The sequence below is a fragment of the Natator depressus genome, chromosome 1, assembly GCF_965152275.1.
Source record: "Natator depressus isolate rNatDep1 chromosome 1, rNatDep2.hap1, whole genome shotgun sequence".
Classification (NCBI taxonomy): domain Eukaryota; kingdom Metazoa; phylum Chordata; order Testudines; family Cheloniidae; genus Natator; species Natator depressus.
This window is the reverse complement of record NC_134234.1, coordinates 336820151-336845179: the sequence shown is the minus strand read 5'-3', so window position 1 is coordinate 336845179 and position 25029 is coordinate 336820151. Positions and strand designations below refer to the sequence as shown.

At 46.6% G+C, this 25029-nt stretch overlaps 1 protein-coding gene across 1 annotated transcript in view; it reads left to right on the top strand.

The window, feature by feature from the left end:
* Positions 1-25029, top strand: part of LOC141987482 (store-operated calcium entry regulator STIMATE-like) — a 67838-nt gene that overhangs the window by 12647 nt on the left and 30162 nt on the right. Inside the window, exons 2-4 of the mRNA XM_074952848.1 lie at positions 19682-19730; positions 20760-20855; positions 23728-23849. Coding sequence (XP_074808949.1) covers positions 19682-19730; positions 20760-20855; positions 23728-23849 — 267 coding nt within the window. The remainder of the gene's footprint in view (positions 1-19681; positions 19731-20759; positions 20856-23727; positions 23850-25029) is intronic.

The following is a 25029-nucleotide window of genomic DNA, read 5'->3' as shown; positions in this document are numbered from 1 at the left end:
GCAGGTGGTTGGGATGCAGGAGGGGTTCAGGGTGCAGGCTCTGGCCCGGTGCCGCTTATCTCGAGTGGCTCTGGGGTGGCAGTGGTGCACAGCAGGGCTAAGGTAGGCTCCCTGCCTGCCCTGGCTCCACACCACTCCTGGAAGCAGCTGGCACCACGTCCCTGCGGCCCTTGGGGGGGCAGAGGGCTCCATGCGCTGCCCTTGCCTGTGGGTACCATCCCCGAAGCTCCCATTGGCCGCAGTTCCCCGTACCTGGCCAATGGGAACTGTGGGAGGCGGTGCCTGCAGGCGAGGGTAGCGCATGGAGCCCTCTGCCCCGCATTCTCCAGGGGCCACAGGGATATGGTGCCAGCCGCTTCCAGGAGCAGCGCAAGGCCAGGGCATGCAGGGAGCCTGCCTTAGCCCTGCTGCACCACGGGGCTGGCAATCCCGCGGGCTGCATTGAAAGCCCTGATGGGCCGGATCCAGCCCGTGGGCTGTAGTTTGCCCTCCCCCGAGCTAGACTTTGTATTGCACATTATTGGGGGAAAATGTGACGACTCCTATGGAATTTCAATATAGTAAAATATGCACAGTGCTTGTAATGGAAAAGCTTTCACACCAAGTACATACGCAAGAGAAGAACCAAAAAATACAGACACCACTGACTCTTGTGGGCCTACAGGTTCAGCAGTCGCAGACCTGCCTCCCTTTGCAGTCCATGGAGAACTCCATTACAGTGCATTCTTAGGGCCCCCTCATGATTCCATGTAGCATCAGGGACCATATTCCTACCCTACCATTCCACGCCAGAGGAATTTAAGGACAACCACAGCTTCACATACTGCAACCGTGGCTTTTCCAGGTCAGTGTGTCTAGGTAAAATGGGCATGAATGTTCTTTCCCTTAACTTAATAAATTAATGGAACAGAATTTTTCAGTGTATTTGGTTTTAAATTGCACAGGTTTTTCTTTACACTGGTTTTGTTACTGAATACAATTCTATTATTTGGAAAATTTAATGAATTGTGATTAGTTCACAGCATATGTTGCAGAGTGCCTAGCAGTTCTGAAAGCACACACTTGTTACTGAACAGTGTGACGCAACTCATAGGATCATAGACAAACAGTGTAATAATAATAAATGTACAGCAAGCACTGTAAAATTAACAAGTGCATTGATAGTGCTTATATTCATAGATGTACACCAAGCACCACGCAATTCCTAAAAGGCCTCAAAACTGCAGGGCCACATAGAGCACGGTAAACCACAATGCATTACTGTGTCTCCTTTTTAAAGTGCTCTCTCAAAGCCTCCCTGAGCTATATAGCTTCGTGTTGAGCTCTTCGGATATTCCTCAGGTCGGGATGTTCAAACTCGGCAGACAGCTGCTCCACATCCACCATGGCAGCAACTTTTCTCCCTTTGCTTCACACACATTATGCAGGAGGCAGCTACAACCCCTGAGATGTCTCCCCTTCCCCCCCCGCCCTGAGATCCCACTTGTGAGTAAACAACGCCAGCGCCTCTTCGATCTACCAAAAGTGCATTGAGCTGTCATTCTGCACCTGCTGAGCCACTAGCTGAATCTTTCCTTGGTGCTGTTGGGGTGGCTGGTGTATGGCTGATGACTCAGGAAGCAAGGGTTGGCTGGGTTACCCAGGATCACTATTGGCATTTCAACATCACCAATGGTAATCTGCTTGTCAGGAAGGAATATCCCGAAGCTGAAGTCTGAGCCCCAGGCCGAAGCCAAAGCCCAAGGGCTTAAGCCCTGGGTGATGGAGCTCAGGTTAGTCTCCCCCACCTGGGGCTGAAGCCCTTGGCTTTCGCTTTGTCTCCTTGCCCGAGGTGGTGGGGCTTGGGCTTTGGCAGGGCTCGGGTGGGTTCTGGCTTCACACCCCCTCCTGGGGTCGTATAGTAATTTTTGGTGTCAGAAGGGGGTCGCAGAGCAATGAAATTTGAGAACCCCGACCTAGAGGAAGCACATCTAGTGGTAAGAGGATAGTTTAGCTTCCCTGACCAGTTTAATTCCATGGCCCATTGGATCTCTGGCCTCTTCGTGAAAAGGTCAGCAAGGAGGTCAAGTGTAATGATCATTCTGTGATGTGAATACTTGGAATGCAAGCTGCCAAGCTCACTTCACTTTACACAGACCATGGACAATCGGTCATATTGTAATGAATCTTTCCCAAGAATGTGGGCAGGACTTGAACTGATTAAACCCGAAAGGGGAAAGATCATATGCTATGATCCTGTGACTTAGTTTCCCAGCTTCAGGCTTTTCACTATTGGTTTTGCTCTCAATTACATTATAATAAGAAACATCAGAATGGCCATACTGGGTCAGACCAGTGGTTCATCTAGACCATGACTGGTTCCAGATGCTTCAGGGGGGAATGAGCATATAATATAATACCTAGCTCTTGTACAGTGCTTTTCCACAATAGATCTCACAATGCCCTCCAAAAGAGTAGCACTATCTCCATTTTATAGATGGGGAAATTGAGGGGCAGAGACTTGCACAGAGTCACCCAGTAGGCCACTGGCAGAGCTGGGACTAGAACCCAGGGTCTTCTGAGTCTAGTCCAGCGTTCTAGTCACTGGGCCACAATGCCTGCTAGAAAGAAGCTAGAGATACAGTCCTAACTTTGGCTCAGGGCTGGCCAACACTTCAAAGTTAGGTTGACCTAACTACATCGCTCAGGGCTGTGAAATATTTCATGCCCAGTGTGATGTAGTTAAGCTGACCTAAACCCCGATGTAAACACCACTAGGTGGATGCAAGAATTCTTCCATCGACCTAGCTACCACCTCTAGGAGAGATGGATTTTGTACAGTGATGGAAGAACCCCTTCTGTCGCTATAGGAAGTGTCTACACTGCAGTGGCACAGCCGCAGCGTTTCCAGCATAGACATATCCACGGTTTCTTCTCTACAGATAAATGTCCCCTTACCCTTTCTGGAACAGTACTCTGTTTTGTGTAACTGGTGTTATTCAGTTAGCCGGGTCTTAGATGTATGTCCAGAACCCCTCCAGCTCAGGAGCCATTGATCTTGAGAGCCTTTCGCTCATTAGTTGCTTCAGACAGCTGTTCTCTCTCCCCTTCCATTGTTTTGCAGACCAAGCCATCTGGGAAGCCATGTGTTTAGACTAATAATGGCCCCCCCAGGTTTTGGCCTGTATATCCTGCCTGTTGACTTGCTTAATCCTGTCTGGGGCTTGGAAGGCGAATCCTGTGTCTAAAAAAAGAACATTTCAGTGTAAATTGATATAGAAACATTTAAGTGTAAGACTATACTATACATAAAGGGGGAAATATCCTTTGTTTCCTCTGAGCTCGGTAGGGTTCATCTTATTACTCTTGGCTGTTAGAGAAAGAATGTGGTTGCTTTATTCCTGCCTTCTAATGAGAGTGATAACTTCCTAGCCCTGGCATGTGTGTGTCAGAAGGTCAGGCCGGGAATCTGGCTAGGGACTTTCTTTTTACAGCCGGATCAGATTTTTAAAATCTCAGACCTTGGCTAACAGGGAGTCCTCATGTTACGCAACTTATGGTCCATGAAACAGAGGCAAGAGCCAAGAACTTTAGGAAAGGAGTTGAAGAAGGCTTTTCTGGGGACAAAAATGAATGGGCTAGTTCATTCACTTCATACCCCTACTGGATGGGATCAGGACTGCTCAGTTAACTCCTAAGCCCTATATTGCTTACAGAGGGTTTGCCTTCAGCTCAAAGCCAGGAACGTGTTGGTTTTTTCGTTGGTTGGGGGTGTGTGTGTGTGTGTGGTTTAATGGCAAGAACTGATTTTGATCCCTGCTGTCGCTGATGTTGCCCTTGATGGTCCCTGGAAACCCAGTGAGAACCGTGATTCCTGTTGGGGCAATGCAGCTTGCTGGTCAGAGCACTGGAATGGGAGTTGAGGGGAACCTGGGTTCTGTTGCCAGCAGACCTGTGCCACTGACCTGCGTGTGACCTTGGGGCAGTCCCCTCGCTTCTGAGTTCACCTATTTGGGGGAGTGAAGAATCCTTGGCCACCTTTTTATAAACCATTGTAGTATCTACAGATGAAAAGCACAATATAAAAATCTTACTGTGTGGTTAGGAGGATGTTTGGTGTTTTATTGATATTGTTCTTATTATAATAGGCCTCTGCACTTGAAACCTACTTGCAGAGCTTAATTTACCCAGAAAGACCCAAACAGACTACTTACTATCAGCCAGAACAAACAACCTACTTTTATAGACCTGAGCTCACTCTTTCTTCAGTCTACAGATCCATGCATTTTAAAGAAACGGTATTAAAGTGAAATTATGCATCACTCATAGCAGAAATGTGAATCTGGAGACCCATTTCAGCTACAGGCCATTATTAAGAAAAATCACTTTAATAATTGGAAAGATTAGAAACAGCCTGTATTCCTCCAACCTGGAATGGTGTATTACAGTATTTTGTATGAGACAAATCATGTAGAGCCACTTCAGTGTTGAAATGAGGTATGAAGAGGATCAGTCTTTTCAAAGTCTGTTTTATCACTGGCACTTGTCCTCCTGTCTATTAAGCATCCTGTTTCCATCCCATTTTAATGTTAAGTGTTAAAGAGGGCAGTCTTCTCTTTAGATCTCTCTGAAACTTTTTTCTTAATTGGAATGGTTGATTTCAACAGGTAGAAAATGGATCTTTAAAGCCTTTCACTAATTGCACAGGCTGCTTTAAATTTGATCCATTTGTTTTGTAAAACTGAGAGGGAGGAACACAACTTAATTAAAACGTGCACGAAGTGTTTCAAAACTGGCCTGACTTAAATACTACTGAAGGTCACCGTTCCTTTAAACATGTTTCTAGGCCTTGGTGAGGATAAACACTAACTTCTAATATTAGTCGTCTTCAAACTTGGCTTGAGTTGTGAGTCTTTAAGATCTACAAACCGAAACAAGTTTGAAGAAAATGATTCAGTGGTTCTGATAGTCCAAATGTTTCACGCTGAATGGCCCTACATCTCAGATGTCCCAGCAGACTAAGTTACTCCAGTATTTTATGACATAATGGAAAAAAAAATTCAAACTCACTAACTTTCAGGATGCAAAACTCTGATTTCTCCATTAATATGCCATCTTTCTAGGATGCCCATTAGAAGCAAGTCTAAGCGGCCATCAGGGTGTACATGTGACAATGATCTTGGGTGAGCCATCAAGGATTGAACTTGAGACTTCTAGATTTAAAAGTATGAGCATCTATTACTTGAGCTAAAGAACCAAAGTTCCTTTGCTCAAAGATTTATGAAACCGCTACAGTCAATTTGGATTAACAATTAGTGAAACGGGACACACACCTCTGCACTGACTCCACTTGTGAGTTCATTGCTTTACTGTGTTCCCCTCCTACTGTTACTTTTGCTAGTCACATGTTCAAAATTAGATTGTGACCACTTTGGGGCAGCTCCCACGTCTTTCTATTTGTCCTGTAAAGCTTCTGGAACACTTTCAAGCGCTGTGTACAACTGAATGGCTGAATAGTTCTCTGCCCATAGACCCATATAATGGAGGGACTATCCCAGATTCAGTCAGTTTGGTTAGTGGCTGAGTTGTGTACAGTTTCTGCTCATGAGGTCCCAGTCAGCTGTGCATGTGTTTATATTTTCAGAACTCCAAACTGCTGGACCAGTTTTTGATTGGTCTTTCCAAACAACTGATCTCCGGGCTGACACCAAGCATGACAAATGTGGGCTCCAAAGACACTCTGTGCCCAAGTGATAAGCAAAGGAAAGAGGGGTTATGAATGAAGCTGGACTCCACCTTAACTTTCGTGCATGCTCAGACATGCTACAGAAATCCTCACACCTATGCACCTATTAGAAAGAGATTAGGAATGTGAGCTCGGTCTGGTTCTTACTTGCTTTTCTACTCAGTAAATGCACGTTTAGTAAATGAAACATGCAATCTGCATTATTTGTGTTACACTAGCACCTAGAGGCACCAAATGAGATCGGGACTCATTATACATAGGCTTGGGCGGATTAGATTTTTATCCACAAATGTTGATTTGACTGTATGCATACAAACTGAGGGGAAAATTATTTCAATCGATAATAATCAACATTTACAGATAGGTAAAGAAAAATGCATCCTGAGACTGTATTAGTCAAAATCTATGACTTAGACTTTTGAATTAGGCTTGTTACAAATAGATGAATGAATGAATAGTAAAAACGGGTTTGATATGTTGATTTTAAGGATATTTGTATATTTTAACATATGATGTTGGCAATTTGTTTTAACCATTAATAAAGATCTAGCTTTTTGAGTGCCTCTACTCCATAAATTCCCACCACTGTGAAAATTTAAATCAAATAAACTTCAGTTTTTTAAAATCATTTGGACAGATATCGAATTCAGTCGAGCCTAATTGTACTAGGCACCTGATGGACACACAACTCGTCCTGCACCACTCTAAATAGACAAGCATGAGAAGAGAGGTGTCGGAGATGAAAGGACTGACCCAGGGTCACGCAGCAGGCCACAAGCACAACTGGGATTAGAATCCATATCTGCAGAGTCCCAGTCCAGCGTCCTATTGCCTAGAAGCCACTAGTCCATTCTGCACCGTCCATTCAGTAGATGGGCGTGGGTCATGGCTTTATTTAGTTTGCAGAAGGTCCCTGTATTCTTCCCAAAACATCATCCAGTTACTGCTCAGTCTGTATTTACTGGAAATATATTGTGGAAACTGCACTCTGGAAGAAATACTCATCTCTTTACGGAGGGTTTTCCAGCTTTCAGGGAACCCAGAGTCATCTTTATGTGGATTTAACATCGCCAATAACCTTTTAGGTCACAGCTGCTGAACTGCTTGCCTGCTTAAACCCCAGTAATCTTGGCTGGCTTTCTAGCTTTTAATTCAGAGACAGCCTGCCACAGCTCTACCCAGTAAATGCCCTATTAAGCAGTTAATTATTTCTCTATAATACTTGCTTTTATCTTTAATACAACAGTTTTACTGTCTCTGATAATTACAGTCTCGGATAACTCTCTTAAATCTAATGAGGCGTGACCAGCCGTGCTCAACAAGGCACCACGCCATTAACTTCTTACCTCTTCTTTGTCATCTTATCACACGGAATTACTGTCTTTCTAGCCTGAGCAGTTCTAGATACATAACGTGTCATTTTCCATTAGGACAGCAATGAGAATGATCACGGAAGCTCCTGCTGCCAGGTTAATGGTCAGCTGGGTAGTTTGCTCAGTGGTCTGCAGGTGCTGTTAAACAGCTACTCCCTTCCAGTTTGATACATTTCTCTGCACTTCAACTCTAACAGATCTTAGATGTGGGATTGAAGTACCTTTCTCCAGCTGAACAGCCTTGAACTGGCCCATAATCCTTTCTCTCATGCACAGAACAAGAGACACAAGTAGCCTTGAAATTTAATTTTATTGCAAAAAAGGCTCCGTTTCCATCCTTTGATAGCAAGCACTACACACATTCTGTTGCAATAACGTGTCAATCCTGTATAATCTCCAAAGAGAAGTGGTGGCAGCTTGGAATGTTTCCAAACTAGACTGGAAATGGCACTTAAAGAATGTTGGGAATCATTAAGAAAGGGATAGATAAGACAGAAAATATCCTATTACTTCTATATAAATCCATGGTACGCCCAGATCTTCAATACTGTGTACAGATGCGGTCGCCCCATTTCAAAAAATATGTATTGGAATTGGAAAACGTACAGAGAAGGGCAACACAAATTATTAGGGGTATTAGGAGATATTAATAAGAATGGGACTTTTCTGGTTGGGGAAAAAAAGGGACGACTAAGGGGAAGATATGATAGAGGTCTATAAAATTGTGACTGGTATGGAGCAAGTAAATAAGGAAGTGTTGTTTACTCCTTCTCATAACACAAGAACTAGGTGTCACCAAATGAAATTCATAGGCAGCAGGTTTAAAAAAAAAGGAAGTATTTCTTCACGCAACTCAGTCAACCTGTGGAAATTTTTGCCAGAGGATGTTGTGAAGGCCAAGACTATAACAGGGTTCAGAAAAGCACTAGATAAATTAATGGAGGACAGGCCCATCAATGGCTATTAGCCAGGATGGGCAGGGATGGTGTCCCTAGCCTCTGTTTGCCAGAAGGGAATGGGCAACAGGGGTTGGATCACTTGCTGGTTACCTGCTCTGGTCATTCCCTCTGAGGCACCTGGCATTGGCCACTATTAGAAGACAGGATACTGGGCTACATGAACCTTCGGTCTGACCCAGTATGACCGTTCTTATGTGCTAATGCTTTGCTGGGTCCCGATGCTACAATGCTAGAAAGCTTGACTAGATGAACTGGCAGGTCATTCAATATCTCTGGAGTCTAGAATCACCATGAGGCCTAGCATTTACAAACTACTCTGTATGATGAGCAATTTGAAGGAGTGCTATCATGGGGAGAGAAGACTGGGAGTTGGGTCTCCAGCCCAGCAAATGTAGTTTAACGTCCAGTGTCCTGGTCCACGTGGATCATCTAATAGAGATTTATTTAGTTTCAACTTAAACTCGAATTCTATCTGCTGTTGTCTGTTTAGAGTTGATCGGTATTAAATTTGCTTTCTCTCTGGTGCATAGGGTGTTGAGATGAGATCCCCAACTATGCATCCCACATGAGGCTCTAATTGCATCAGTGCTCAAAAGCTGAGCAGGGTGAGGCCTGGACAGTATCAGGAGAAAGCCATGAGCCATATTCCCATGAGTTGGAACACTAACGTTTATAATCCAAAGCATCCCATTGGATTGCTCCAAGTGTGCTGTGAAGTGAAGGGAGTGGAGAGGGCCATTCTGTGGGTAACTGGGTGTGAGCCCATTCAAGGCTTGGAAGGCTACTTGTAATAGACCCAGATTCTTGCTGACAGGATTGCAAATTGCAGATCAGTAGCATGGTTGGTGGTTCTTGGAAGAAAAATTGCAGCATGCTGCACTAGCTGGACATTCTAGGTAACCCATTAAGTTGGCTTTGAGTGGAAGGGAGTGGCCGTGAGAAATGCACAAATAGTGGTGGTTCTTCGAGTGTTTGCTCATGTCCATTCCATTGTAGGCGTGTGTGTGCTTGCCACATGCACGGGTGCTGAAAGTTTTTCCCTCAGCGGTATCTGTAGGGGACTGGCTGTGGCGCCCTCTGGAGTGGCGCCTGTATGCCGCGGTATAAAGGGCGCCACCGGTTCTCCCCACCCTGAGTTCCTTCTTAGTGCCAGTAATGGTGCTGGAATGTCATCTTGCTTCGGCAAGCCTTCTCTCTCTCAACCATTGTTGCAAACTTTTCTCCTGTAGATAGGGAAAACTATTAACAATTTTTAAGTTAGTGTAGTAGTTAGTTAGTCCTGGATGGGACTCAGCCGAGGGATGGGGCATGCCCTGATCCCCAGGCTTCAAACCCTGTGACCGCTGTAAAAAGCCGATGCCCATCAGCGATCCTCACAGTAGTTGTCTGAGGTGCCTGAGCGAAACCCACATCAGCGACAAGTGTCGTATGTGTAAAGGCTTCAAACCTTGGACAAAAAAGGAGCGGGACATACGTCTCTGGGCACTCTTTGTGGAGTCAGCGTTGGCATCGGAGACATCCAGATCGGACTCTGCTGCCCAGCACCGCTCCATTGGTGCGGAGCACTCTGCTGGTGCCGTATTTGGACCAATGCCGATCTCCCTCCTCGGTACCGGGGTCAAAGCAAAGAAAGTCTGGGAGGGGACGATCTCCTACATCCCATAAAGGGAAGGAGAGGGCTGGAGGGAGCAAAGACCCGTGAGGGGCAGCTCCTCACCTCCAAGCGGAAGTCGGGCCCCAGCTCAGGTCGAGCAGGTTAGACATCCTAGCGCTACCGGTGCCACCCACACTGGCTACGGCGGTGCCCCATTCCAGGGGTAAACCTGCCCTGGGACCTTTCCGCCAGTCCCCATCAGTGCAACACCGCTCCTCACCACAGGGAGTGTCCCGCCAGTGCTCGCCCACATAGAGCTACCACACCTCGGACACAGGGTGGCCCGCCCAACGAGGTTCCGGGCTCCGGACTTGGCACCACTTGTCGGGCTCCAGATGCTGATCTCTGATGACGCGGTGCAGACCCATGGAGGTGCACCTGTCCCTTCAGCCCCACTATTGGGACCACCCAAGCTGCTCGCCTAGTGATTGGCACCATTCTGAGGACTTAGGCAGATGGTCCAGGTCTCGTTGCCAGCATCTCTGCATATCCCCTCACCACAGCCCAGGTCTGCCTCCGGCTGTTGGGTCACATGGCGGCATGTACTTATGTCGTCCGCCATGCGAGGCTCAGGTTGTGGTCTCTCCAACAGTGGCTGACAGTCTTCTTCCAGTCCAGGGATCATCTGGACAAAGTCATCACGATCCCACCGAAGGTACTTACCTCCCTGCAGTGTGGACCAACTCGAGCGTGGTCCTGGAAGGAGTTCCGTTCGAGAGTCCTCGACCTTCAGTATCTCTAATATTGAATGCCTCCGACCTCCACTGGGGAGCGCATCTCGGCGAGCTGCAAACCCAAGGAACGTGGTCCCTAGAAGAGCTGACGTTGCACATAAATGTCAGGGACCTCAGAGCAGTCCACCTGTGGAATCTTTCTGCCACATCTTTCCAGTCAAGTGGTATGGATGCTCACGGACAACGTGGCCTTGATGTTCTACATCAACAAGCAAGGGGGAGCCCGCTCGTCAACTCTGTCAGGAAGCCCTCTGACCGTGGGACTTTGTCATCCAGCATGGACATCCACCTTGAGGTGTCGCACCTCCCCGGTGTCCAGAATGCGCTGGCGGATCGCCTCAGCAGGTCCTTCTCTCACCATGAATGGTCCCTCCACCCGGAGGTCATCCAGGTACTCTTCCAAAGGTGGGGAACTCCCCAAGTGGACCTGTTTGCCAACAGGCAGAACAGGAAGTGCCAGCAGTTCTGCTCCCTCCAGGGCCTAGGCAGGGATTCCCTCACCGACGGCTTCCTTCTCTCATGGGAAGGGAATCTGATGTACACATTTCCGCCGATTCCGCTGGTCAGCAGGATCCTGGCAAGAGTCAAAGCAGACAAGGCACGAGTCATCATGATCGCCCCGGCGTGGCCTCACCAGCATTGGTTTGGCATGCTCATGGATCTGGCTGTGGCTCCCACATGGCCACTGCCCAGCCGCCCGGATCTTCTCTCGCAAGACTACGGTCGGCTCCTGCACCCGAACCTTCCCTCCCTTCACCTCCATGGCTTGGTGCTGCCTGGCTGAACCCGGAGGAAAGGGCCTGCTCCAGTCAGGTACAGCAAGTCCTCTTGGAAAGCAGAAAGCCTTCCATCAGAGCAACTTGCCTGACAAAGTGGAAGCGGTTCGCCTGCTGGTGGAGAGGCGTGGCATTTCCCCAATAAGGTCGTCTTTTTACAGTCCATCCTTGGTGACCTGCTGCACCTTAAGCATCAAGGCATCGTGCTTTCCTCCATCAAGGTGCAGCTTGTCCAGGGCAAATTGGTGTTCTCACACGACATGTCTACTTGGTTCCTAAAAGGACTCTTCCCACCGGTCTGGGACCCGATTCTGTAGTGGGACCTCAACCTCGTTTGAGAGGCCAAAAATAAATTTAAAAAGTCAAGAAGCTTCATTTTGTCCTTGTCATGATGATTTGAAGTTTTAGTATTTTTTCTTTTTTCTTGCTTTTGACTTTTTAATTTTTTAAAAAAATTAAAAGAACCACTTAAAACCCAAAGAAATTCATTTTGGGTCAGCTGAAAAATTTTGTTTTGACCCAGAACAATTTTTTTTGTTTTCATTTGGTAAGAAACCACAATAAATCAGTTTAGCACCAAACTGGTTTGGCTCCCAAACTGAAGAATTAATTATTGGTTCAGTTCTACTTCATGCAGCATATATTTTGCCTGTGGAGCTCACAGCCACTGGATATCGCTGAGGTGAAGAGTTTAGCAGAATTAAAAAATAAACCACTAGACACATGGATAGCTACTGTGATCCATACCTCTGAGACCTAGAACGCAGAGCAGTAACATAGTCTCTGTGGGGCTACGCAGTAAGTCAACCTGATACCTGAAGCTGGTGCAGAAGGTGGCTGCTTGCTTGGCACCAGAGTTCCATGATCTCCACCTGCTGCCTGGTTTTTAGGTGGCATATAATGCTTTGGATTGGACCTATTAAGCCCTAAATGGGTTGGGATCTGCCTACTAGATGCCGTCTTGAAGCATTCCATCCTGTGCACTATCAACAGAAGCACTTAAGAATATAAGAGTGGCCATACTGGGTCCAACCAATGGTCCATCTAGCCCAGTATCCGGTCTTCTGACAGTGGCCAGTGCCAGGTGTTTCAGAGGAAATGAACAGAACAGGCAATCAAGTGATCCATCCTATGTTGTCAACTCCCAGCTTCTGGCAAACAGAGGCTAGGGACACTCAGAGCATAGGGTTGCATCTCTGCCCATCCTGGCTGGTAGCCATTGATGAACTAGAAAAGTTCATGGAGGTCCTTTTTTGAACCCTGCTCTTGTTTTGGTCTTTACAACATCCCCTGGCAATAAGTTCCACAGGTTGACTGAGTTGTGTGAAGAAATACTTCCATTTGTTTGCTTTAAACCTGCTGCCTATTAATTTCATTGGGTGACCCCTAGTTCTTGTGTTACGTGAAGGAGTAAGTAACATTTCCTTATTCACTTTCTTCACACTAGTCAAGATTTTATAGACCTCTATCATATCATAGAATAGAATCATAGAATATCAGGGTTGGAAGGGACCTCAGGAGGTCATCTAGTCCAACCCCCTGCTCAAAGCAGGACCGATCCCCAATTAAATCATCCCAGCCGGGGCTTTGTCAAGCCTGACCTTAAAAACTTCTAAGGAAGGAGATTCCACCACCTCCCTAGGTAACGCGTTCCAGTGTTTCACCACCCTCCTAGTGAAAAAGTTTTTCCTAATATCCAACCTAAATCTCCCCCACTGCAACTTGAGACCATTACTCCTTGTCCTGTCATCCGTTACCACTGAGAATAGTCTAGATCCATCCTCTTTGGAACCCCCTTTCAGGTAGTTGAAAGCAGCTATCAAATCTCCCCTCGTTCTTCTCTTCTGCAGACTAAACAATCCCAGTTCCCTCAGCCTCTCCTCATAAGTCATGTGTTCCAGTCCCCTAATCATTTTTATTGACCTCCGCTGGACTTTCTCCAGTTTTTCCACATCCTTCTTGTAGTGTGGGGCCCAAAACTGGACACAGTACTCCAGATGAGGCCTCACCAATGTCGAATAGAGGGGAACGATCACGTCCCTCGATCTACTGGCAATGCCCCTACTTATACATCCCAAAATGCCATTGGCCTTCTTGGCTACAAGGGCACACTGTTGACTCATATCCAGCTTCTCGTTCACTGTAACCCCTAGGTCTTATTCTGCAGAACTGCTGCCTAGCCTTTCGGTCCTTAGTCTGTAGCCGTGCGTTGGATTCTTCCGTCCTAAGTGCAAGACTCTGCACTTGTTCTTGTTGAACCTCATCAGATTTCTTTTGGCCCAATCCTCCAATTTGTCTAGGTCCCTCTGTATCCTATCCCTACCCTCCAGCATATCTACCACTCCTCCCAGTTTAGTGTCATCTGCAAACTTGCTGAGGGTACAATCCACACCATCCTCCAGATCATTAATGAAGATATTGAACAAAACCGGCCTGAGGACCGACCCTTAGGCACTCCGCTTGATACTGGCTGCCAACTAGACATGGAGCCATTGATCACTACCCGTTGAGCCCGACAATCTAGCCAATTTTCTACCCACCTTATAGTGCATTCATCCAGCCCATACTTCTTTAACTTGCTGACGAGAGTACTGTGGGAGACAGCACCAAAAGCTTTGCTAAAGTCAAGGAACACCACGTCCACTGCTTTTCCTTCATCCACGGAACCAGTTATCTCGTCATAGAAGGCAATTAGATTAGTCAGGAATGACTTGCCCTTGGTGAATCCATGCTGACTGTTTCTGATCACTTTCCTCTCCTCTAAGTGCTTCAGAATTGATTCCTTGAGGACCTGCTCCATGATTTTTCTGGGAACTGAGGTGAGGCTGACTGGCCTGTAGTTCCCAGGATCCTCCTTCTTCCCTTTTTTAAGGATGGGCACTACATTAGCCTTTTTCCAGTCGTCCGGGACTTCCCCCGATCGCCATGAGTTTTCAAAGATAATGGCCAATGGCTCTGCAATCACATCTGCCAACTCCTTTAGCACTCTCAGATGCAACGCATCCAGCCCCATGGACTTGTGCACATCTATTTAGAAAAGCTGGTCCTGAACAACTTCTTTTTCCACAGAGGGCTTGTCATTTCCTCCCCATGCTGTGCTGCCCAGTGCAGTAGTCTGGGAGCTGACCTTGTTCGTGAAGACAGAGGCAAAAAAAGCATATTCCCCCTTAGTCGTCTGTTTTTTTTTAAGCTGCAAAGTCAGTCTTATTAATCTCTCCTCATATGGAAGTTGTTCCAGACCCGTAGTCATTTTTGTTGTCCTTCTCTGTACCTGTTCCAATTCCATTATATCTATTTTTTTTGGGATGGGGCGATCATATCTGCCCACAGTCTTGAAGATGTGGGTGTACCATGGATTTATATAGAGGCAATGTGATATTTTCTGTCTTATTATCTATCCCTTTTCTGATGGTTCCTAGCATTCTGTTAGCTTTTTTTGATGGCTGCTGCACATTGAATGGATGTTTTCAGATAAGTATCCACAGTGACTCCAAGATCTTTCTTGAGTGGTAACAGCTAAGTTAGACTCCACCATCTGAATGTTGGGATCACTTACTCTCAACTTTAGATGGCTTTGCCAGTAATGCTTATGTGTCAGGGACCCCTCTGCTTTGGAATCTGTTCCCACCGTTGGTCCAAACTACGCCAGTCCTGTTGATCTTCAAGCTACACTGAAAGGCCTGTGTTTCCATGCATGGTCCTGATAAGGGCTGCTGCTTGTTGCGAAAAAATCTTTTATAGGTTGAGATTTGTTGGCATATGTAGTTTATTTAGTTGTTGCTTTTCTAAACTGGTCAAGGGTTTAGAGTAATAGGCTTTTGTTTATAAATCAGAATGAAATATGTACGTACCCTGTGTATTATCTAAAAGTACTATCACCCCTATGCATTCAAAAATCAGACTTAAATCATGAGAGCTTGTCATAAATATAAAGGGAAGGGTAAACACCTTTAAAATCCCTCCTGGCCAGAGGAAAAACCCTTTCACCTGTAAAGGGTTAAGAAGCTAGGATAACCTCGCTGGCACCTGACCACAATGACCAATGAGGAGACAAGATACTTTCAAAAGCTGGGTGGAGGGAGAAACAAAGCCCCTCTCTCTCTCTGTCTGGGTGATGCTTTTGCCGGGGACAGAACAGGAATGGAGTCTTAGAACTTAGTAAGTAATCTAGCTAGATATGCGTTAGATTCTGATTCCTTTAAATAGCTGATAAAATAAGCTGTGCTGAATGGAATGTAGATTCCTGTTTTTGTGTCTTTTTGTAACTTAAGGTTTTGCCTAGAGGGATTCTCTATGTTTTTGAATCTGATTACCCTGTAAGGTATTTACCATCCTGATTTTACAGAGTTTACAACCAACGTATAAGAGAAGAGACAACAGGTGGATGGGGGAGTACAAGAAAATGAGACGGTGTTCGGTGGCATGATAGGCAGTGGTTTCAGCACATACCTATTTTGAATCTTCTAATGTTTTGAAAAGCAAGTAGATTGCAGAGCCTAAGTACAGTGGCTTCAAGGTAGCCGGTCTTATCCCCACTTTAAGGCCTGTTCAGACTCCTTCTGTCATCAGCTTAGTAAATACTTGACCATTGCTAATATAATTAATAATCATGCCTAGCTACTTCAGCCGGCACGTCTAGTACATTGATAAGGGTTCAGCTATTAGAGTTCACCGTATATCCCCTAGCAATATCTTCTCTAATGGGATTACTTTTGGCACCTTAGAGACTAACCAATTTATTTGAGCATGAGCTTTCGTGAGCTACAGCATCCGATGAAGTGAGCTGTAGCTCACGAAAGCTCATGCTCAAATAAATTGGTTAGTCTCTAAGGTGCCACAAGTACTCCCTTTCTTTTTGCGAATACAGACTAACACGGCTGTTACTCTGAAACCTTCTAATGGGATTATACATCACGCTTATTCACTGATGCTCACGTGTGTTGGTATCCTGGTGACATGGCATCATCCAACCTCCCACTAGATGGCACTATCCATCAATCTATCACTGACGGCTCAGCTGGAGTACACCCGTGGGAAATGAGATGAGAGGGGGGCAACACTTTTTTTGGTAGTTGTAGTGTCTGAAACTTTCTGACCTGGAAGGAAAACAATCACTGACTCCAAATAACTGTGTTGGGGTCCCCCTCCAAGCTGGCAAAGCTTTTCAAAACAAACGGCCCGCTGTGATCCATCTTAGAATCATAGAAGATAAAGGTTGGAAGAGACCTCAGGAGGTCATCTAGTCCAATCCCCTGCTCAAAGCAGGACCAACACCAACTAAATCAGACCAACTTCTGTGTTTAATTACTGACTTTCTCTTTAGAATAAACTTCCTGATTCATATGACTTAGTTGGAAGGCCATAGTTTTTGGATCTGATGCTATACTCACTGCTTTCAGATTGTCAGGTAGTTACCATTTGTATTGGGACCTAGGGGCCATAACACATTCTGCTAAGCACTGCACAAACATGGACTAGGACAATTCCTGTAAGCTCTTTGGGATATCGACTTTGCCCTTTCTGAGACCACCTTACAATGCTCGTGTTGCCATGTACAGTACAAGCCAAAACAATCTTGACAAACAGCTTTTCCAGTCCAAACGTGCCTCTAGCCCATTACTACCTTGGAACGTATCTGCACAGAGCCCCCCCCGATGATAAACATGGGAGCAGTGATAAGTGGCTGGGCTAGAAATGAATTTCTGCAGTTGTTCGGTAACTTTCAGTCTTCATCAATAGGAAAATCACTGAGAATGGCCTCCTCCTCTGGGAGTTGTGGGAGGAAGCACAAGAGCAGTATGTGCCAGCCAGCCCGAAGACAGACACGTATGTCTGTCTAACTTCTGGTGTGCAGTTGAAGTAGATGGCTCAAAACTCCAGTCGCTGGGGGGTACGTGAGTGTGAGGCACTTCTGGAGTGGAACCACCTTATGGAAAGCAGGCACCTCAGATGAGGTAACACGTTTGAAGCCAGCTTAGCACAGCTACGGACATCAGCTTCTCAACTGCAACATCCATCTGTATTTGAGGAAGTCTTTCTCCATCTCTCTTTGATCCTGCTGCTTTCGCAGGTTCTCCCTATGCTAATGTAATTCCCTCTCCCTCCAGGGCTGACAAGGGAAGCATAGTGATGTAGTCTGTGTGCATGAGCACTCTCTGAAATGAACGCAAAATCCTATTACCTGTGCCCAGACAAGTGCTGATCTGTACTACAACTGCATCTTGCATCCACTCCACCCTTAACCTAGTTCCCTTTTCCAGGAGAGTCTCAAGTGAGAATCTGTGTATCTTTGCGGCCTTTGTTTATACATGAGAGAAGGACTGTTGGCAAGGGGTTACAATACCAGGCTGGGAGTCTGGAGAAATTCAGTATATTCCTAGCTCTGACACTGACTACTGGTGTGACCTGGGGCCAGTCACTTAAGCTCTCTGATTTAATTTCCTCTCTTTAAAACAGGATGTGGATACCTATCTCACAAGTGGACCGACAGGTTGAACATGCTCTTGGGCCTGGTCTACACTACATGGTTAGGTCGATGTAAGCTGCCTTACATCGACCTAGCTGTGGGAGTGTCTTCACTTAAGTTTGGCTCCCACCGATTGTAAATGCTTCTCTGCGCTGATTTTAGTAACCCCAGCTTGATGGTTATTGGCCTTCAGGAGCTGTTCTGCCATGCCCCTGGTTTGGTCCAGGATGTCGCTTCCGTCCTGCGGCAGTGACGTGTTTTAAATACAAACCCCTCCGCTTTCAGACTTGGGAGACGTAAAAACGAAATTGTTCTTATCAAGATGAACTTGGCTGCACTGTACATGCTGCATGCTCAGTCGCAGTCAACCATTTGTTAACTCCTATTATGCACGTGTTGGATAACATATTGATGATGGCTCCCATGACTTAAATCAAGCTTGTAGCTTTAAAACGTTACTTTCCATTTTTTTGGAGATTTATAGTGCTAAAATTCACTTCATTTTGGAGTGGGCCAGGTGTCTGTCTCTCTTCTGAATCATTTTTCTCACTCCCAATTAGAAACCATCTTTAGCTGACATTTAGGAACTTAATAGGGTAACAGTGGTAATCCGGTCACCATCTCTGAGGCTTAAAGAGACTACCAGGAGCTAGGAATGGGAATCAGAAGTTCTATAGCTCAGATTAGACTGATAAACTCCTAGACGTCCGAGGTAACCCAGTGCAGCCAGCTGCCACTGTAGGGTTGTCTGCTAATGTCCCGTTTTTTGTGGCAAGAAATACTGCGCTCACATCCTTCATATCCTTGAAATTGCAGTGCTGTGTTTAAAAGTAGGCAAGCTAATAACAGCACGCACCTGGGGCCAGCGGCATGCCTGACTCCAAGAGTGGTAGAGCCTGAGCCAAGCTGGTGAGCATATTTCTGGTGTTAACTGTCTGGTAGTTTTATAGGTGTATCATCAGTTCTCGTGTCTCTGCTCATGCTCCAGCTTGCAAAGCTCAACTGGATCCTGTGGCTTGGCTCTGAGTCTCCCGGCTTGGCCAAATCTAAATGGTAGACTCTAGGCCAGGGGTGGGTAAACTTTTTGACCTGAGGGCCACATCTGGGTATGGAAATTGTATGGCGGGCCATGAATGCTCATGAAATTGGGGGTTGGGGTGCGGCTCTGGGTGGGGGTGCGGGATGAGAGGTTGGGGGTGCGGGAGGGTGCTCTGGGCTGGGACCAAGGTTTGGAGGGCGGGAGGGGGATGAAGGCTGGGGCAGGGGGTCGGGGCACGAGAGGGGGTCAAGGGTGCAGGGTCCAGGTGGCGCTTACCTCAAGCAGCTCCCAGAAGCAGCGGCATGTCCCCCCTCGGCTCCTACACGGAGGCACTGCCAGGCAGCTCTGCGTGCTACCCCATCCACAGGCGTCGCCCTCGCAGTTGCCATTGGCCGCGATTCATGGCCAATGGGAGCTGCGGAGGCAGCGCTGGGGGCAGCCAGGGGGCTCTGCATGCTGCCCCTGCCCCAAAGTGTAGGAGCCGGAGGGGGGGCATGCCACTGTTTCTGGGAGCTGCGTGGAGCCACAGCATGCATGGAGCAGGGCAAGCCCCTGACCCTGTTCCCTGGCTGGAGCGCCGGAGCAGGGAAACCCCTGGACTCTGCTTCCCAGCGGGAGCTTGAGGGCCGGATTAAAACATCTGAAGGGCCGGATGTGGCCCCCGGGCCATAGTTTGCCCACCCCTGCTCTAGGCTCTCCCCATGGTTCTCATGTGACCATTGTCGCATTTGTTAAAGTCTACACTAGGTTGCTTAAATGTATGGATAACCCTTTTATCCTAGGCTAGAGAAGGCCTTGGTGTGTCTTGGGCTGAGTATAACAGAGGCAAAACAGACTCTAAAGAAATATCAGGGTTTGTCTTAATCAACCTCCTTTTAATCTTGCTGCTTAGTCCAATTATACAGTAGGGTCTCATTTCCTTGTAATTCCGCCCTTTAATTGTCTGTCTTTACAGTAAAGCGCTTTCAGGAACCAAAAGAAGAGAGGCGTCCCTGGAGGATATGGTGAGAAATAGCTTTTTTTAAAAGCTCTGAACTAAGGGGAATAGATTCTGTCTCTCCGAATGGCTTTTTATGTTTACTCTGATAATTAATGGGCTTCTAGGTCCTTCCTGTTCCTAAATGTTCAATATGGAAACCGTGAACAGACTGAAATTCTCGGTGATGTTACTTCCTATAAAGTCCCCATCACAGTATGGATGAAATTGACTGCACTACTGTAATCCTCGATGCCGCGGCATATTTGGCCCTGTTTAGTACCTTTTACTGTTAGTTGAGAAGTCTCCAGGCATTACCAGCTCACTAACAACTCATTAGCTCCAGAAAGCTTTATGCAGTTCCCAACATACCGTTCCTTACGCTGCAGTGAGAGCCAAGTTAAGAAGCCTGTTACACCTGTGCATTTGTAGCTAAGAGCTGTATAAGCAGGTCTAATATCAAGGACTGAATGGCCTCATGGCCGTGCAGGAGAACCTCTCATCACTAAGATACCAGCTGAAATCCGGCCCAGATCAGTAGTAACCAAAAGATTTCACAGTCTCATGTCATCTTACATGGGCTCTGAACAAAGTTGGTGATTCGGTCCCGTTCCCAGTATACAAATGAGAAAACCACCATCACAGTTGGCGCTGACTTCCTTCTTGCTGGCAGTCTCAGGCTGAATGGGCTTATGTAGGCTGAATGCTCATGCCCCATCCCCACCCTGTTTCCTAATAGCGCCCTCACTAATGCTGCATTCAATGTGCTGGGGGCTCATGTCCAGTGAACTCTCTGAAGTGAATGTTTGGTAATGGTGTAAATCCATGAGTCGCACATGCTGCTCCTTGTGGGGGTGGGTTTTTCAAAAGCACTCGGCACCGGCCTACCTCTGCTCCCATTTACTTCAGTGAGGGCTTCTGGGAATCCCACCTGTGGATTACAAAAGCTCCTTGTGCCAGGCTTGATCTGAGGTCCCCACCTTCGCAAGTGTGATTCGTGTGCCAGCTAATACTCTACTGCTGCTATAGGAAAGGTTGTTGCATCTATTCTTTTCAGGTTTTATGATACCTCCAAGCAAGCAATAGGTGCCCTCTTCATCCATTTTGCTAATGTTTTCCTGTCGGGTCATACTGCAGAAGATCCCTGCTCTCTGTGAGTATAGCAGTGTGCTTGTGTAACCCACACACCTTCCGGGTGTGGTGTTCTGTCCCATCTAGTGGCACCGAGACCACTTAGAGATTAATGAGTCTGCTCTACAGCCTTAGCTAACAGCTGGTTGGCTTTTAGCTCATGAGGTAGAGGCTTATGCACTAAGCTCCAGAGGTCCCAGGTTCGATCCTTCCCACCGACGCCCAGGGTCTATCGGTGTTACACTTGCATTAATGTCCTCTAGTTGGGACTGGAGGAATCTAAATGCACTTGCATCTATTGTCTCTACTATAGAAACAGACACTGACTTAGATCCTCTGAATGCTGTTCATTCCGATCTACCAGTCTGTGTTTCTCATCTGGGTGGAGGCATCTGGGGCATCCAGAGTATCTGGCACTCTACTGGAAGTGCAAAAATGAACGGGCAGCTGCGCTCCTGGAGTGCCGATGCAGTTGTCTGGGAGGCAGTGCTGTCCAGTGGCTGAGATTCTGGAGATAGGGGCTCTGTTGCCAGCTCTGACACTGACTTGCTGCGTGACCTGTCTGGGGCAGGAGAGGGAAGGTCTTTCCAGTCCTTGTACAGTATCCATAGGTCTCAGAGTAAAGTGCCATATACATATTGATGGATAATGTATTTGCACATTGTAATTGCATTTGGCACATATGCAAGCTAAATGTGTAATTGTCTGTTGCACGTCTGACGTTCTGAAATCAGGCCTTATAGAGGAGAATCCTAGTTTAAAATGTCTGCCTTTACCTGTGCTATTAGTACTTCATACTATTAAAGCCGTAAAGGTGTGTTGAAATCTGTTACTCTTGTTTTTCCATCTGATTTTCATTCAGTGTCACTTTCTGGCTCTCCTGCACTAGCATTTGCATTCACACTGTTGTAGAAGGCTGGGGGAGGGGTGTAAATCAAAAGAAAGAGTTTGCCTTTCTTTTACCACAAATCCTTTATTCATACTAGACTTAACTCCCCCTCAGTGGTTTTGACTAACTCCATTAGAATTCTTGGAAACTTCTCTGGCCTTTGGTATACGGGAGGTCAGACGAGACGATCGCAATGGTCCCGTCTGGCTTTAGAATCTCTGAAAACCCAGCTATAGCCTTTAAAAAAACAAAAACAAAAAACACTTGCCTCAGAAAAAAATTGGTAGTATCTCTTTAAATGGTGTTGGCCCAGAGTTGAACCTACGATTCTAATAGAGTATCTGTTTGCAAAGTCTGTGATTCTTTATAATTTAAACAAAAAAACGCAGCAGAGCTCTGTTCCCCCCACTTCCTTAACATATATGTTAATGTTCGGTAGGGTTGCCAACCCTCCCGCTTCGCTGGGAGTCTCCTGGAATTGGGCTCTATCTCCCGGAGGTTACTGAAGCCAGTCCGGGTGATTTTAGCCCGCTTAAAGTCTGGCGGTGCAGCGGGGCTAAGGCAGGCTCTCTGCATGCCCTAGGCCCAGCGGCTCCGGGAAGCAGCCAGCATGCCCCGCGGCCCCTGGTGGGGGCAGGGGGTCTCCACATGCTGCCCCTGCCTACAAGCACCGTCCCCGCAGTTCCCATTGGCTGGCTGCTTCCGCGAGCCACGCAAGGCCAGGGCAAGCAGGGAGCCTGCCTTAGCCACGCTACACCGCCAACCAGAAGCCACCCGAGGTAAGTGCTGCCCAGCCAGAGCCTGCACCCCTTACCCCCTCTGCACCCCAGCCCAGAGTCCCCTCCTGCACCCAAACTCCCTCCCAGAGCCCACACCCCCACACTTCCTCCTGCACCCCAACTCCTGGCCCCAGCCCTGAGCCCCCTCATGTACCCAAACTCCCTCCCAGAGGTTGCACCCCAACCTTCTGCCCCAGGCTCAGCCCCCTGCCACACTTGGAACCCCTCGGCCCCAGCCCAGAGCCTGCACCCCCTCCCGTAACCCAACCCCCTGCCCCAGCCCAGTGAAAGTGAGTGAGTGTGGGGGAAAGCGAGACGGAGGGAAGAGGGGATGGAGTGAGCGAGGCAGGGCCTTGGAGAAGGGGGGTCCTTAGGGAAGGGGCAGGGTGTTTGAGTTTGTGTGATTAGACAGTTGATAACCCTAATGTTAGGGACTATAGAAATACTTACATCCTTGTAATCTGAGCCCTGAACAAGGTAACTTCGTGTCTCAAGGCTTTGTCCATGGACTCTGTGGCAGAAAATATACAAAGCCTAGGCCCCAATCCTCTAAAAAACTTAAGCACATGTGCAACTTTAAAACATGTATGAGGCTACTGAAATCCCAGAGAATTACTCTTAACACTGAGTAACAGTGCAGTGATAAGCCAGTGTGTATGGGGAGGGAAGATTTGCTAAAGTGTTCCCAAGGTGGTTATAGATTAAAAGATGGAAAGATTAGATATTGAAATATTCATTAATTGGGCTTTATCTCAAGGCACTCTTTGGGGTTCTGAAAAGAAAATCTCACACCGTTCATGACTATACAATAAATCAAAACTGGATACTGATTTCCTAAATGCCATAGAAGATATTTTCAGGCTAATTTGATCCTGTAATATATCATGAACAGAATCTTCTTAGAACTTTACAGATGAGTTGTGGGAGGAGAGGGAGGTGCAGGGGAACAGGGGAGGCATTGGACCCAATTCTCCTTTCATTTGTGGCTTCTCACTTATATAGATTCTATGCCAACAGCACTGTTGGCTTTAATGGAGTTATTTCATTGTCTCACCAATATACAGGGAAGGAGAATTGGGACTGCTGAATATAATGAAGCTTGTCTTATCTGAATGGGGATTTCCAAAGTATCTATCAGAATCTATTCTGATTCCCTGGGAGCTAAGAACCCAGCTGAGCCTGAATCTTCAAGTGTTACACAGGGTGTTTTCTCCCCCCTCTCTTAGCTACCTAATGAATTTCATCCTCGATGCCACACTGGGGATGCTGCTGATCTGGTTCGGTGTGAAGGTTGTCTCCTGGCTTGTGGAGCATCGGAAGTACCCATGCCTAGCCTTTGGAGAGTATGGTAGGTGTAGGACAACCCGATCCTCTTCCTTTCCCTCCAATATTTCTATATCCTCTTTGCACAAAAGACACAGCAAGTTCACGCTTCTGATGTTTACTGGAAGATTCAGGCTAATGGAACTAACACTGGGTGCATTCAAGGAAGATACTTTAATACTTAGATATAATACTTAGTCCTGCCTTGAGTGCAGGGGTCTGGACTAGATGACCTCTCGAGGTCCCTTCCAGTTCTATGATTCTATGATTCAGATGAATAGTTAATTCTCAGAGATACCTGTCAGTCATAGCAGTGTTTCTCAAACTTTTGTACTGGTGACCCCTTCAACATAAGAAACCTCTGACTGCAACCCCCGCCCCCCAATAAATTAAAAACACTTTTTTATATATTTAACACCATTATAAATACTGGAGGCAAAGTGGGGTCTGGGGTAGAGGCTGACAACTCGCGACCCTCCCCCCCCACCCTCCCCAGGTAATAAACTCGTGACTCTCTGAGGGGTCCTGACCCCTAGTTTGAGAATCCCTGTGCTAGAGATTAGCTTTCATATTAAAAATGTCATGAAATCATTAGGTAACAAATAGATCAGTATCCACAAACTTTTCCTACTCAGCAAAAGTAAAAATTTCACTCTCCAACTCATTGATGAGGCACCCATTCAACCTGCCTCGCTAGGAGAATACGTAAGCCTTTTCAGCACATTCTAAATGTTGACTACTCAAGATTGCTTTGCACTTGGATGGAGGAAGTGTTTTGAATCAAGGATCCTTAGCTGGAAATGCCCAGCCAGCAGTCTCATCCATTTGGGGTTGCATAGGTCCTAAAGAATAGAATCCAGCCCCAAAACTCTATTTCTAGATCATGGGTTCAGAAATTCTTAGTGTATTCCTGATATTAAGCTTGAAGTTCTGAGATTCTACCATCATCCTTCCTTTATTTCATCCCCTGCTTTGGGATCTGTGAGCCTGGTTTTTTTAAACATTTCCACTAGAGGGTAGCACTTGTCTTTCTAAATAGAAGATGAAGTTAAGGGAGTACAGTACTTCTGTCTTTCGGAGGAGGAAGACCAAAAAATAATTCTTCCCTACTGCTTTGAAAAGATTGGGGTTTTTTTGTGATCTTAAAGACCCACTGAAACTTCAGCATGTCCTACAGAATTCCTTCTGTTCCTGAACCATTCCAT